General features: G+C 41.4%; 1 protein-coding gene across 2 annotated transcripts in view; it reads right to left on the bottom strand.

Annotated features, from left to right (window-relative positions):
- kcnma1a (potassium large conductance calcium-activated channel, subfamily M, alpha member 1a) overlaps positions 1 to 16,238 on the bottom strand; it is a 133,686-nt gene that overhangs the window by 20,206 nt on the left and 97,242 nt on the right. The window contains exons 19-22 of one of the 2 annotated variants that reach the window (XM_083988342.1): positions 8,672 to 8,752; positions 6,568 to 6,912; positions 4,509 to 4,602; positions 379 to 505 (exon numbers count right to left, since the gene is read on the bottom strand). In XM_083988342.1, the coding sequence (XP_083844468.1) occupies positions 379 to 505; positions 4,509 to 4,602; positions 6,568 to 6,912; positions 8,672 to 8,752 (647 nt within the window). The remainder of the gene's footprint in view (positions 1 to 378; positions 506 to 4,508; positions 4,603 to 6,567; positions 6,913 to 8,671; positions 8,753 to 16,238) is intronic. The other variant, XM_083988341.1, reaches the window with a different exon arrangement.

The raw sequence follows: 16,238 nt of genomic DNA on the forward strand, positions 1-16,238 counted from the left end.
GGACAAAAAAAACATTCAGTTGTATAGGTGAGTGTGCCTTCTGTTTTACATTTAATTTGGACAGGATTAACCCTGCCCAAACACATTACACACTAACCTAAATGCTTACAAACTGCCTTGTTAAAACATCTGAGCAAAACCATGCGTGGAGAGCTGAAATGCTGTTCACAGATCCTTGGAGGATATAAAAAAAACAATAAACTCACCTTGAAACAACAGAGAGGCATTGAGAGAAATTTCAATACATATTAGTATGTGATTGTGTTGCTACAATATTGAGGGGAAACCTTTGCTCCTGAGCATACTCACTTTCTTTATTTAAGTGTATTTCTATCATATGTTAGGAGATTGATGTGACAAAGCTCTCGTCCCACTCACCAGGATGACTTTTTCGATTTCCTTTGATGGGCACCAGTGAAACATCCCTGTCGAATCATACCTCTTCACGTTCATGTCCATGTTCTCAATTTGTTCATTTCCAGGAATGAGAAGGGGGTCGTGTCGACTGAGAAAACAGAATGACATATGCATGTTTGACCAGTTTATGGAATGGCCGCAGTCTTGTTGTTAAAGCGGTAAAAGATGTTTTTTTGATACAGGTCCGCCTTTTCAAACAACTTATTAAACGTCCATCATGTTCTCAAAGTGTTAAACTTTTTAACTGTAGCCCATAAATACCATATCATTCCTCCTTGTCCTTGATGTCAAGCTCTCAGAAAACTTAAAGACCCCGGTGCTTGTAGTGGTGCAGAGGAGAACAGCAAGACGTGAGTGCTACTGACTGAATGGCATGACAACACAAGGCCAATTACCAGCTTTTACCCTCTCTTCCAGTTCCTGACGCCATGCGGCGCAAATAGTAAACGCTCCAACAGGCTCACACCTTAAATATTTCAGGAATTTGCCCAATCACATTTTGCCTGATGGACATTAATGTTTCAACAGCATGTCACAACCAAACAGACTAATCCACAGCAGTGGGCTGCTGAGTTTTATCCGGTGTAACACTGACCATGAAAGGGCTCCTGTCAGTCCTGTTCTACTGCCTCTCCTGTTCATGCACTCATTCTACAAGACGCGTTCTCACAGTTTCTCTGAAGGAAATCCAGCAAATTTCATCCAAAATGCTGAGTCAAGATAACCTGCAAAAATGTACTGCTGTTCCAGCGTTAGGGTTGTTTGCTCAGCAGCAATGCAAATGTAATTTATTTACAATCCAACCCAAATAATAAAATCCTTGGTTGAAGCAGTACTATACCAACTCCAAAAACAGAGAACTGCGGAGAGACAGACATTTGAGTAATATGGGAGAAAACATCTCAAGAATTTGACATACATCTCTCTCAGTATCACTCTCTCTATCCTCTATCAACACTGTCATTCTCTGACAAGGCTTTGATGTCGTCTCTTCCTTCAGCCTGCATTTGGGTTGCATGCCAACGCAGGGAAAGTAAAAGTATAAAAAAAACAACGAAAAAAAACTGTCAATTAGCCACCTTCTCTCTCTACCTCTCTTTCCCCCTCTTCCCTCTATCAGTTAGTGCAGGTGATAATAACACTGACAGCATTTAGTGTTTTTACACTCAGCCTGAATCTTTCATCCAGAGCTGCGTGTCGCGCCAATCAACTCCACGGAGCCCCCATCACTTCAATCTGCTCAGCTCTGCTCGCCTCCACACGGGCTGACTGGCGCATGCAGGCGGGCTGCCGCTCCACCTCTCTCTGCCAAGACAGCTATCTTTCACAGAGCTGTCAACGGTGTGACTGGCAGCCTGTCACAGCCTCCACACACCTCCTCCTCCCTCTGCCTTCTCGCTGCCTCGGGTTGAACCTACCACAAGGCTCAGGGAGAGCAGACATGACGTCTGTGCCACAGTGCCACGCCCAAGGGATATCAGCTGCAGATGACATCTCCTGCGATTGGATGCATGTCGTCAGTCATGACCCATCAGAAAGGTTTGTGGAGATGGTGTTAATGCCATGGTGGCAATGCAGCTCGTTAGCACAGTGACACGTCGGCTTGGCGACTGGGAAATTAATAACACGGCTATGCTGGGGATAGGTCAGCTAGGATACAAACTGTGATTAAATGTCAGCCTTAGTGCTTATAAAATTCAACAAATAATTTAGAAATAAACTGAAACAATATTTAGTTATCTACTGTAAATTAAATCTGTGTACATTATTTAAGGAGTATTTGCTTCATTAAAATTCCCACGTTAAATTTCAAAATTAAATAAATGTATTTATGCTCAGATTGCAAGACAAATATTTCCCCCTTGCAAGAAAGTAGTATTTTATCAGATGCGCTTTTATATAGGACAAATATTTCTCTTACAGCATGTCTCACTCCAGTGTCTCACCCCCTCGCTTTCTTCCTCCCTCCCCTTAGTATATATTTCAAACAGAGTTGAGTTATTCCAGTGTATCACTCTGCAGTCACAAACTGGGGATGGGCGTGCTCCCCCAATCCCCCTCTGCCAGACTACGAAGGCAGCCTCTTGCTTTGAAAATTTTCCCCATCATGCAAACTGACAAAGGCATGCTTTTCAAAAGCCCACAGCCAATCTGTTGATCATTATTTATTTACAAAGGCCTTTGGGCTGCAAGTCCTGTAAAAATCATACTTGATACGTACGCTCGCTCTCTTGCCAGCTCTCTACTGTGTTTTCCCCCTCCTTGCTTGTAGAATAAAGCATCCCTAAGGCTACCTCAAACAATCACTTTTCATTGTGCATAAAATACACCTTGTAAAGCACAACTGTTTAATATATATGGTGTTATATGTTGGTGGGGGCAGCTGCGAAGGGGGGCTGTGGACTGTGATGGGTAATTTGATGTTTTGCTGAGGGCAAAGACTTAGAAAAAAATCTACACCTATAACAGAGGACCTGTCATCCCAGTACCCAAGAGCCAGCAGAATACAGAAGCACCCCTAAAGCAGAGAAAACTTTGACACCGCTTTGAAGCGTTTTCAAAACTGAGTAAATAACTCACAAGAATTATTATCACTGCGAGATCAAAGCAGAGATGCATATATTACATGGCAAACGGGGACCATCTCCTAAGCAAAAAAGGAAGAGAAGAAAAGGTTTTGTGCTTTAAGTTGGGCAAACTAAACAGCCTTTTAAACAAGCAGTTAGCTGGAAATATGCCAATGTCTACTTGTTTTTGTAGCGGTTTTTCCTCCCTCTGAGCAAGGGCATTTAAAATGATGCTCTGTTGCAAACTAGACTGAAGGGTATGACTCTGTGTTGGGCTAATGGTTTGGCAAGTGCGAAGGCTTATTAAGTGCTTGTTTTCTGCAGAACCGAGGGGGAGGCCGACAAGCACTGGACAAAATCACATAGGCATGCCAGTGTAGTAGGAGGAATGCTGCCTAAGGGAAGCAGGACCAACATACAAAGAGCTCCACTCGAATGTAAGGAAAATACACCACGGCACAAATAACAACTAAAAACAACCATATATACTGCACAAACACAGAAATAAAAAAGTTAAAACTACAGAAATTAAAGAGCATTTGGATCATACACTAAGTGACAGAAATTAAACATTCATGCACTAAATTCTACTGCACTGTAGGCTACTGCAGCTAGACCGTGTAGACACACAGTGACAAGTGTGTGTGTGCGTGACAAAAAAACACGCAGCTCCCTCTTTAGATTTTCCTACTGTAAAGTCATAAAGATGATGACCATAACACTCACTATCATTAAGAGACAAGCAGTGGAGCTATGAGTGTTCCTGTCCTGTTAGATCTCCAGCAGCACCATGCCTTTATCCTGCCGTCCCAGCGCGCACAGCTCGGCCTCCCTGTATTTTCCACACTGTCGTGTAGCGAACCCCGCCTCGCAGCCAGAGGAGCACAAAAACCTACCCCCTTTTATCTTTCAAAATCAATTAACAGCAATTTAATTCCACGGGACAGGATAAAAGGAAGGTAATATTTGAATTCATATTTGATTGTGATGATACATCTCGCATATGGCCTTAAGTACCAGAAACAGTACTCACAGGGGTTCCCACAATAGAGGAGTAGCCTGAGGGCAAAGTAACCATGCAGGTCCCTCTGATTGGTTGCTGGTGTCATTAGTGCCAGCATTGTTTAAGGAGTACATGTGGACCAGACCGGAGGAGGTGACAGCTGGGACTTTAAAGCCAGAGGAGTTTTCAAATGGCTCCTCACAGCAGCTTTTCATGACAGAAATATTATTTCAGCTCTATCATTAACAGCTGACAACATGCCATCCTAAACAGCCAGAGCCTAACAGGGCACTTCTCCTCTCTCTTTCTCTCACGTAGTTTCTTACCTCCTTCTTCTGCCATCCTTAATTTGCCCCCTCCCATCCATCCAAACTCCCACCATCTCACCACCAGCAGCATCTGCCTCTGAAGTATCTCACACGCATCCCTCCATCCTTTCCTCCCACCCTCCCTCCCCTTATCTGACTTCCTCTCACTCCCCACTTGAACGACGGAAAGAGAATAAAATCAACGTCTCTTACCTCATCATCTTGGGCGAGCAGTTGGGTGAGTTTCGCATCCCTCCGTTGCGCTGCTTTTTTTTGGGCGAGAGAGTTGATGGATGCTCGTCTTCAACTGCAAACACATGCACAGAATGTCAGAATAGTGACAGGTGGTTGGGAAAGTGCTGGACCTGACATGAAAATAATTAATTAAAAAAAAGCCAACAATCAATCAATCAATCATTGCAAACAAAAAAAACTGAACAGAGGAAAAGGAAAATTAATAATTCAGTGTCAAATTGAGAAAATATAGAGAAAGCATTAGTAACGGACAATGGTAAATCTGAGAAAGGCAGGAGAAAACCACGGAGAAAAACCAATTTATGACCTGAAAATGTCACAGAAGGCTCACATCCCAAAACCCCCATACTTCGGCTCTTCTAAGGTGCACTTTTACAGGGCTGTCAGTAACACACTACTGCATCTGTTCAGTAAACCTAGTAAATAGTGCAGGTGGTTGGACCACTAGCAGTCTGCATCAGAGTCACCATGCTTACCTACACCATTAATTGCCATGAGATGGTACAGACTGTCATTGTCAGTGGGGCACGGGCAAAAGCAATGACAATGAGATAAATAAAGGTTATGGAGATGGATCTTGAGAGGGTAGTTTTTATTGAGAAAACTACCTGAACCGCACCCCATCAGTCCAGTTTGTGCTAAAGCAACGGCTCATCTACAGGTCCTCCATGCCAAGAGATCATTTTGCACTCAGCGCACATCATGAAGGACAGGCCACGCTAACAGGGTGTGAATTAGTGGACTATGAATATCGAAAAGCAGCTAGTAAATGCACATCGCCCTGCAGTAGACGAAGGTCAGGACTAGTTTTAAAAGTTTAACAGGAAAGTAAATTATTTATTTCCGATTAAATATTCCATTTTTTGTGTTTGATGCCTCAGTTTTAAGTGTTTGTAGGACGCTGAGCTATAAGTCACAACAGAGATTATTTTGATCAGATTTAAGTTCAGTTTGCTGTCAGCTCTTCTTTGCTGTGTTGAGAAACAGTAAAAAACAAAAAACAAAAAAAAAACCTGTTTTTCAAACTTTGCGTAAGTCCCACTCAGACAGAGAGGACAACAAAGGGCAGCCGCAGTGAGGCCAGGCCCTATTGTCTGAAGATTTCAGTCAATGTAACAGTAGTCTGATCTTCACCACTGTCTGTGAGTTTCATGAGCGTTCAGACAGGCACCCAGATACTCTTATCCACTCTGCACTCTCTCAGCGCAAATGCCAAGTGCACCGTCACTTCAAACCTGTATTAGTCCTTTGGTTAGAAATCAATAACACAGCATGATATTAGTGCAAATCAATGTGCACGCCGCAAGCCGTGACTATTCCAAGCATGCGGAATTTCATTATTGTCTGAGCACCCATTCTAGGCTGTCACCTAATTCTGCTAATAAAAGATAAGAAATATGACTCTGCCTTCTGATAAAATGTCATTCTCTGACATTTCCTTTATGCAATTGGGCATTCGGAATAGCTAATATCACAAGCACTTTCCACTTTACAAATAATTCTCTCTCTAATTCTCTTTGAAAATACCACATCAGAAATATGCATTCCTTGCCATATTGTTTGACACACTCCTCCTGGTTTAAACTTAATTTGTTAACAGTGAAAACACAAAACTTCTCACTTACACACAATATCCCACAATAAATACTAATACTCTCCAGCCACAAGGTAATAAAAGCCTTTACAATATTTGATTAAAATCTTTCTTTTTCCTCTCCATATGTCAGTATCCTCACAGCTCACAAATCCTGCAGCACTTCTGGAAATATAAACTGATAAACAGCTCTTTTGAGTTAGTTCTAAAATCACAGCTTTTAGTGCTCCTCAGTTTGGAAGTCACCCAGACAGCAGCAGCTACTGCACTAGCAGGCAAATCTGTGCAAAGCAGCAGGGGCAACAACAGCAGCAGCTCCGGCAGAGTCAACTGTCATGCAGCAAACAAGACAAAATGACGGGACGGGACAGGCGGGGTTACAGACTGATGCATCCCGCTAAGGGGGCAACCTACAGTGCCTACTGTGACTGAGCAGCATGGCATTACTGGAGTGGTAGCGGTATTTCACCGGCAGACTGCGGGCCCGGTTCAGCCGGCTCTCAGCCAGGGATCTGGCCACCACGTCTCCTGGGCCTGAGATACTGAAGCGCAGTTTGGAGGGGTCAGCCCCAGGCCCTGGCCCCTTCGGGAGCAGGCTTCCTTTACGGTTATTAACAAGGGGGATGTTGATTGTGCCTGGGTTGACCAGGGGCTCCTTGTTGGGGTGCAGGGTGTTGGGAAGGAATGCGTTTGAGGTGATGGAGGTGGAGGCGCAGCCGGTGGTTTTAACTGATCGGTTTTGAAAAGATGGTCTAACTTCATCCATTACTGTCAAACAATGGAGAATAAAAAGTGTGAGAAAGCCTGTGTTGTTGCTAATAAATTAGTTAGTCAATATAATGTTAGACTTAAATTAACAAGTGTTAATGTTATTTTTTTTCACATTTTTTTATTTTTTATTTTTTTCTATTAGATTTCAGGGGAAATTGACATAATTCATAATTTCACTTTAGGATATTATCACGCCAAAACATGTTGGTAAATAAGACATGGGCTCACTAATTTGAAATAAATATGCAATAATTACTCAATAAACTGTATATGAATCAAACACTTGTTTCTGTTGAGGGAAAAAATGCACTTTTTAAAATTTGTTAAAGTGAAAAATTCCTGCTAATCCTTTATTTTTATTTTTATAAAACTGGTGTTGAACCTTCATTTTTATTTAACATCTCTTATCTACTTGGCATACGCTCTAAGTGAAATGTTCACAGTGACATTTACTTTGCATTTGTGACAAACATGAATTAATTAGAAGCCTCTGAGTTTTATTTCTCGGTTGTGCTTCACTTTCTGGTAGAACAAAGCAGAGACATGGCTTGGCTTAAGCCAGTCAAATCCAATCAGACACTGTGTCATTTCAAGCATAACATGTGGCACAGTGCTCCTATTTCAACAAATATTAGACTGTAAGAAATAATTGATAATATTACTAATTCAAAAATGCTCTAAACATTAAACATTTATGGGATACATTTGAAAATGTGGTTTAATTCCAGACTAAAAATGCAGTCAACCTATTTTTTTTTTTAACAGTATATTTACGGTTGATAATTTGTCAGAACTTTGGCAACAATCACAGTGTCCGGAGACAACCCACTGTGTCTGAGAGTAAATACACAGATGTACACCTGATGTTCACCCAACCATCCCACCAATCACACACACAAACACACACACACAATCCAACAGACTGCAGAGTTAACCTGTGTGTTTGTATGTTCTGAAGGGGTCATGGCACACTGCAGGAAGACAACAGAGGGAGATGAGTAAAATATCTGGTTGTAAAGTTGACTGGGAGAGGCGGAGCCCTTTTCTCCCCTTTGGTGGAAGGGTGGTTGGTTGGTTGTTTGGAGGAGAGAGCATGCTTGGGTGGCCCCGGGCGATAAACAGACGTTTATCCCAGCCGTCAGCTGCCTCCTTGATTTACGGGGCGCCACCGATAGCTCCTGGATTCATCTGGCCCTTGTCAAACACGTGCAGCGTTAGAGAGCACTCACCCGCCCTGGCAGGTCCACTGTGCATCCTGAACAACCCAGACGGCAACTGTCCCTTCCTGAAATGCTAATCACATGACGGTACTGTCCTGTGCGCATGCAAGCTTTATCAGATCGCCATGACCCAATGTAAACTGGATGATGAGGCAGAGGAATAACAACTAAAAATGTTTACTTTTGTATGTGAGCTAAGTTGGCTTTGCCTTCACGGTGTTTGCTGCATGAACAAGCTTTGTTCTGCATCTGCATTGCAACTGCATGAAATAGCTTTTTAGGCCATGCAACTGTTGAGTGAAACTGATATTATGATAATTTCATTTCCTTTTAGTTTTGCTGAAGAGGCAGCCGCTATTTCACAGAGGAAACAAAAAAAAAACCTAAATGTTTAATAGAAACAAAAACAAAAACATTATACATATAATTATACAAATAAAATGTTAGAGGTGACAAATAACATTTCAAAACTAAAATTAAATCTTAACCAGTAGAGTGAAAGGAATGCATTTAACAATTATTTACCAAAGAATTACCTAAATTGCAATCAGCTTTGAATCGAACGCCAGCCTCTTTTTGACTCCCACTGTTCCCTGGTGTTGTAGCGCCATCTGCTGCTACATGCAGCACAATACAAAAAGAATATTTCATGGAACTACAAGGTATTATCAAAACACAAATGATTTGCTTCAGTTGCTAAAAAATACCAAAAACTACTTGAATTCCCTGTCAATATATGTTGAAATGATTTAATGAAAATGGGTTAAAAGAAACAGTTTGTCTAAGTTAGACATTGAATTAAACTGGTTATATAGTGAGTTTACTTCCACATTTGTCTCTACATTAGACACAAGACAACATCAGTATATTTTTAAGGGATGAGGGACAACAAAGAAAATACTAAAGCAAAGCATCGGTACTAATTATGTTACATGACATAATGAGGGGTCTAGAGTCTACACACAGAGCTGGAGCACAATGGAGAAGGACAGAGAAACACACTTACGTGATCTGACATATCCATTATACTTATATTTGGCTGAGGAGAATGCAAAGACAAGTGGCAGGTCACACAGAGGGAGAAAGGATGTAATGAAACAGACACATTAGGAAATAGAGACATCAATGTAAGAGCAGTGGATGGAAATGAAATCAAATGTACTTGTGACCAAGAACCATCAGTAAAAGTCATGAGAGCATGAACCAAAAATAAAAAGAAAGGTATAAATAATTACAATAATGGTGGCGATGATTTAACACAAAAAAGGCAGACAGGTGGATGAAATGAACTGTCCATTCTCAGTGTGAGCCATGCTTTTGGGAAAGTGTACTAAACCTGCAATGAGTCGTAACCCTTTTTGTAAAAGAAAAATTTGCTCTGTTTTTCATTCAATAAATACTCTGACTTTACACATCACTGTTTCATGGTGTCAAGCATTGTGAGGTCTGTAGACAGAACAAAAAAGCCACCATGGGAAACAAAGACAACAACTATATACTTGAATGCATGTAGACATCCAAAACACAGACAGCAGACACTCATTACTCAAAATAGCCAAGCCAACAGATACACTGCATGGTGGTTATCTGCAGCCCAGGTTTCTTGCAATGTTTTTTTTAAACACAGGTTCAATACTACACCTTAAAAATCCTTATTTAAATAGGGTTGACGGATACAAATGCCAGCAATATTAACTATCTGGAAATGTATTTATCAGTTTGACCATGACTGAGGAGGTGCTGAAGACTGGTACAAATAGAAGCACTGGTTCAGTGGGCACTTGAACTGAGCTCTGAGCTGCTGACACTCCCCACTCTTTCCGAGTCTCTTCCAGCAGTAAAGGTCACAGTGAGGGCCCAGGGCTGGCCTATGACACAGATCCTCAAACAGGGACCCACAGTGGCCCTGGCATCTGTCTCTAGCAATCTGCCCGCGCTGCAGAGGCGGCAGACTAACTGGCTAGCATCTGGGGCGTAGTGAGCCGGCATAGGACAGAGGGTAGTGGGGGGGACCGAGCCTGCCTGGTGGACAGGAGCTGTCAGGGCAAGTTTGGTGACGGACCAGCAGGGCTGGGAAAATGAAAATGCAAACATAATTTCCGTGTCAGGACAAATAAGGTCCCCAGCAATGAGATGCAGATACACACACATGCACGGACACAGAGATACAAGTGCATGTTGTCACACACGCAAGATGTGCACATGCATGCACACACACACACAGCCCAGGGGGTCGTGGACAAGCCGAAAGCGTCCCCTGAGCTTGGGGTCCCCTACCCTTGTCCATGGGCCAGCTTTAAAGAAGCATCAGCCTCCCCATTATATAAACTCTGTCACGTCTATGGCTTTTCTCTCTGAAGGAAGCTGGCTGGCTGTGATGACGATCAGGTGACAATAAAAAACCATATGTAACTCAAAGACCCGCCAAAAGTACCCTTCCGACTGGACTACTAACAATAGTTTCAGAGGTAGTATTTAAAAAAAACTCTTGAAGACCACACGCACACACACATACACACACCACACAACAAGAAACTACATTTTTGTACTTTGCTATATTTACTGTACATATATAATTTACTGTACGCTTTGAACTATATTTTTTGACTACCCAAAAGAAACAGAAACTGCTCCACTGCTTTAACTGCAAAAGTTTCTAACTTGTGCTTATGCCTTTTCTTACTGTTTACCTTTGTAATTCAACATCTGACTAAATTGCAAAATGACTCCATGTATAATCCTTAGCAACAGAAGAGATGCAATTAATTGGCTAATTTATCCCCAGCTTGCTGTTTGTGCAAAGGTTTACTTTTTCTATATCATCAAACATCACATTACTCACTAAACCCCTTGAATCACTGCTTATTAAAATGGCCATTCATTAAAAAATTGCATAGTTAAAGTTTATAAAGCGGTGCGGAGGTTTATGTTTATGTCACCATTAAAAGAGGTGTCTGTATCCCACTGTGTATTTGTGTGGTCCAAGTGCAACATGCATCCGAACACAGGGTGAATTAAATTAAAGAGTGCGATCCAGGAAATCAATTATCCCAGTACTAGGGCCAGACAAATGTGGCTCAGATGTACAAGAGCATGAAGTCATCATGGATAAAGACGTCTTACCCTCTCAGGCTGGTGGAAAAAAAGACGGGAAATGGGGAGAGGAAATCCAACAATCCCTGACTGACAAAGCCCAATGCACTACTTCACTAAACTCACTTTGTTCAGACAAAGTCAGAGTCAAAAAGGGAAAGAAATCTAAGACAGAGGAGGCTTTCCTGAAATCCTACAGGGGGTTGAGGGAGAAGTGAGATCAGTAACCATGTAATGGCCAGTAATTGGTATCGGGGGATATCAGCGCAGGCCGAACTACAAGAGGCCAAGCCAAACTCATCATGGCTTGTTTGACACTAATCTAGGCTGAGTCGGCAGACGGTGGGAGAATGTTGAGAAGGAAATCAGATCTGTATGTCTGAACCCAAGGCTTTGATAGCTAGGCCTACTGCTGCCATGTCTAATTGACAGACAATTTAGTATTTCCTATCCACTCAAAAGGAAAATGGAAAAGGAGTCGCAGTCCTCTTACCTTTTCTTTATCAAGCCAACACCAATTTTTTTTAAGTTCTCATTTTGTCTCTCCTCTCTTTTTTTCTCTCTCCTACAGTACCATCTAATCATAGACTGTTAAAGACTGCAGATACACTTCTTTAAGAATGTGCAAATCTTCTTTAAGAATTGCCAGAATAGTTTCACTGCTGAACCAGTATTCCCAATAAAAACATGTTTCAATATCCGTGCTCTGTTCCTCAGCCATAATGCTTGAAAAGACTATTGGAAATTTTCAAAACACCATTTCAGATGTGATTTTCTCTTATCTTCAACATTACATGAAACAATTTCTCCGCAAAGTTAAAGCAAAGGTTAAAGAAAGTGAAATAGCACTTTCACTCCGCTCTCTGAGTGCCAGTGTTATTTCACAAAAAGTAGATTTAACTGAAAAGTGTAGAATTGAACTGAAAACAGTATTAATCTGAGCTCTGTAATTGCCTTGTATGTAAAATAAAATAAAATAAAGACATAATTTGACAAACAACATTAAATTACAGAGTAAAACCTTAAGAATAAAACAAAATGTTCCATTTTACATAGAGTACATCCTTACCTTGAAGACATGAAAACAGTAACAACAATCCTCCAAAATTGATAATATCACACAACTTCATGACTGATGTAGCATGCGGTAGCCACGTGTCTAACACCTATAGTACTGAACAGTACAGCAGCACCACAGAGCCACACCACCACTTACCCACTACACACATTACACTCAAGAAATAAATCAAACTCATAGCGTCATAATGGGAAAAGATAGATAGATAGATAGATAGATAGATAGATAGATAGATAGATAGATAGATAGATAGATAGATAGATAGATAGATAGATAGATAGATAGATAGATAGATAGATAGATAGATAGATAGATAGATAGATAGATAGATAGATAGATAGATAAGGAAGTACTGAAAAAAATTGTTCGTAAACAAAATTATAATGAATAAATTCACATAAGCCACAGCTACGGAGTCACAGTGGACAGATCACACCATGTAGACAACACGGTACCTCTGCACGGTACAATACACATGGAGCACACACCACAGACATGTAACAGCATGTGTTGAGCGGTGTAACTTACAGGCACGTAAAGTGGTTGCGCAATCATGAACAGAGACAGAGGAAAGTGGGTAGGCCCTCTGAAGGGTGTCCATGTTACTATGTACACTGCCTGACATGCAAGAGCAGTCTTGCTCTGAACGGCCGCAATCAAAACAACATGCCAGTTTCATTCGTTTGTAGACGGACATCTTGGCTACAGTCATGTTTTGGGATGAGAGGAGAGGAAAATCAGCAGGTTAATGGCAAAAGGAGAAATATTCATCCAGGGGAAGTCGGAAGGTAACTTCATCAGAGAGTGCAAGCCTCCCACAGACTTGAGCCCCAATTAATTTAACACAGTGGAAGCACACGGATGTATCCATTCCTAAAATTCATCAAATTGTCAAATGATTTTCATTTTTTAAAATAGTTTTTTCATCAAGGAAAGGATCATAAAAATTTGGACATGCTACTGGTATTATATTAATAATAGAACGATATAATCACATATATCAGCGTATTATTCGTCATTCATGTTGATATAGTCTTGAGAGGTCAAGCTGTGTGCTAAGGCTGTCACAAGTCAAAAGGCAAAACTATAACAGTGGGAAAGAGGGGTGAGGAGAAAGGGGAGAGGGAGGGAGGCATTCAGGGAAAAGAGGCATGAGCAATGTTTTCAGCAGCAAACCTCATACAATGTTTCATACATTTGTACATCCTCTATCCATTTGGCTAAAGGAGTGGATCACGTACCTGTATCCCATCATGCAGCTGTAGCGGCACTGTCCAAGGCATCACACTACTCTACTGACTAGACTGGCCAATTCATGCTAGATTCAGACCTGCAGTTTCACTGCTCTACTCCCCAAGGGAAGCTTCACTCTAATGCGTGAACATGCATGAGCAGCCAAGAAATCATGCATTGTATATCTGTGATTTCTTTGTGTCCATTCAGAGTGAGCCTACGCTACTTTGAAAAGAAGAACTAGATCATTATATTAAAATACATTACTTGTCAGTCCAGTAGGCTACACTTTGTATGGTGTGCCGCTAACACAATGCTAATGCTAATACTGTAGCACACTTCAGTATTCACCTACTGTCAGCCATTAAATTATTGCTTCTAATATTAAGTAAGAAGCACTAGCAATTTTCCATATTTTACTAATATTAGGCTACTCATCTATCTATTAAGCAGTTACTATTTGGGCTGTTTCTGTATTGTTTAATTCCACCCAACTAGGGGTAAAACTTGACAAGAAGTGGACAGTCTATGGTCTTTCAAAATCCATGCTCATCAGACTATTGTATCAAAGCTTTTCATTGATATTTCTTTTCATTTAAGGCACTTTACAAAACTGGCAGTTTGGAGCCCAGGTGCTCTTGTTGAGGTTAGATTGGAAGTGAAAGCACATATTGTATAACTTCATAACTACTAGCCAGCCTGCAGCCAGAAATACTGTAAAAACATCTACTTAATGTCTATCTGTGTGTGTGTGTAACTGGTGTGTGAAGCTGTAAACCCCGAGGGAAGTAGGAATGGAAGTTCCCAGAGCAGCATCCTCTAGATTGCTGTGACTCTGGGCAGAAACAGTCCCTGGTCCCCATTCTCTCATTGCCAAGGTGCAAACAGACAGCAGACTAATATTGTCTGGCACCTTTACAGAGATGCTTTCAGCATCTTTGACTCTGAGTCACATTGGAAAATAAGGTCCTGAATGAAGTAATACGTTTCAGCCTCTGGCCAAGGAAAGAATGGGAAATGCAGATCATAACCCATGGAATGAAAGCATCAGGGACTGTTGCATCCTGTGGCATGCACATGTACTTTTTGAGCTTGTAATATGCATGCAGAAAATGTAGTTTTGGTCTCAGCAACAAGGGGAGGTAAAGAGATAACTGTTCACAGTGATGAAACAGTTTTGAGAGCATGGCAGACAAGTGCAGCAAGGCTTTCAGTTCATGCTGACATTTTTTAACTTCAGAGTTTTTGCTTGGGCATTCGGACCACAGTATATGTGTGTGACAGTGTGGATTACTGACACATGGAGGGGGAGCAATGGAGAACATACACAAGGACATACACATACACACGGACAATGTATTTGACTTCTGACTTCACAAATACCCAGATTCTGGCCTAAGATTAAAAGGTGTTCATTTCAGGGCAGTCCTAATTGGAGATTCAACATGACAGCTGCCCTGATCAACTGTCTGCATGGGTCTAATAAGTCACCATCTTTTAAAATTCACCAAAGGCACAACATACTCAAGCAGAAGCTATCAGGGCGCTATGTTGAATGCAAAGGATGTCCCAAAGAAAGCACCGTTATGATAAATCCCTCTAAAGCTTTCAAATTCAGCAAGAGTGCAAGGAAAAAATGATACTGTTAACTCAACAAACATTGCACAGTAGAATCATAAAGAGTGCGGAGGACAAGTATCTCTCCTTAGGAATGGAGCACACAACTCTCACCAAACCCCAACTATACCCTGTCATGTGACACATTACATTAAAGACTACAAAATGATGAAAGAAACTCAGCAATTTGTCAAACCCAGGTTTTGATTAATTCTATTCTCTTGACACACACACACACACACATATTTAGTCCTTGCATTTTTGCTGAACATGCATCAGGGGATTTGAGTTTCCTCTACAGACATCACCATTTAAATAGTCATATTGACCCTGGCAGGGCACCACCATCTAGTGGCATTCTAATGCCATGACAATTAATACATCTTATTGCTAGTGGGCTTTTCACCAAGTGCAGTGAGTATAGAAAAAAAGAAAAGGGGGGGAGGTGAGGGGTGGGGGGTGTGGGTGTCCAGATTTGATATGCACAAGACTGGTACGGTGACATTTAAATTCTGAAAGGAACTGATGATCTCTGAAACCTCAGACCCAGCTGGGCGAGGACCCAGAGTTTAGAGAGGGGCTGAGATCACAGGGAAGTGGGGCAAAGGGGAGGCCAGATTGTTTTGATTGTGTTTTGGCAACCTAGCTGGCTCGGGTTTGAAGAACTTCCCACAAGGACATTTCTGCTCTCTGAAAGTACAGCCACACACAAAACTTCCTTTGACAGAAAGCAGATCAATTCAAATCTCAGCGGTTCTTGTTCATTTTCTTCCCTTTGTGCAACATCCTCTAAACCTATGATTACTGTATGACATCTCAGATTTTTATGACATTCATTCTGTACTTTCTTGGAGCATGACGCTATGCGGAGGGTAATCATGGCTAATGACATAAGACTTGAGGCAGATTGGCTTTCAAATGCCAAATATGAGTTTGGTTTGATGATCAAATAGTGAGGAAAAATTGAGAGCTCATCGGCCACATCTAATTAAGACACATTCTATTTAATTATTTCCAACTACTCCGAGCAGAAGCTGCCTGGGCCAATGAGGAGGAGGACTGACGCTGGAGTGAGTGTGATT

Source organism: Trachurus trachurus (assembly GCF_905171665.1).
Source record: "Trachurus trachurus genome assembly, chromosome: 15".
Classification (NCBI taxonomy): Eukaryota; Metazoa; Chordata; class Actinopteri; order Carangiformes; family Carangidae; genus Trachurus; species Trachurus trachurus.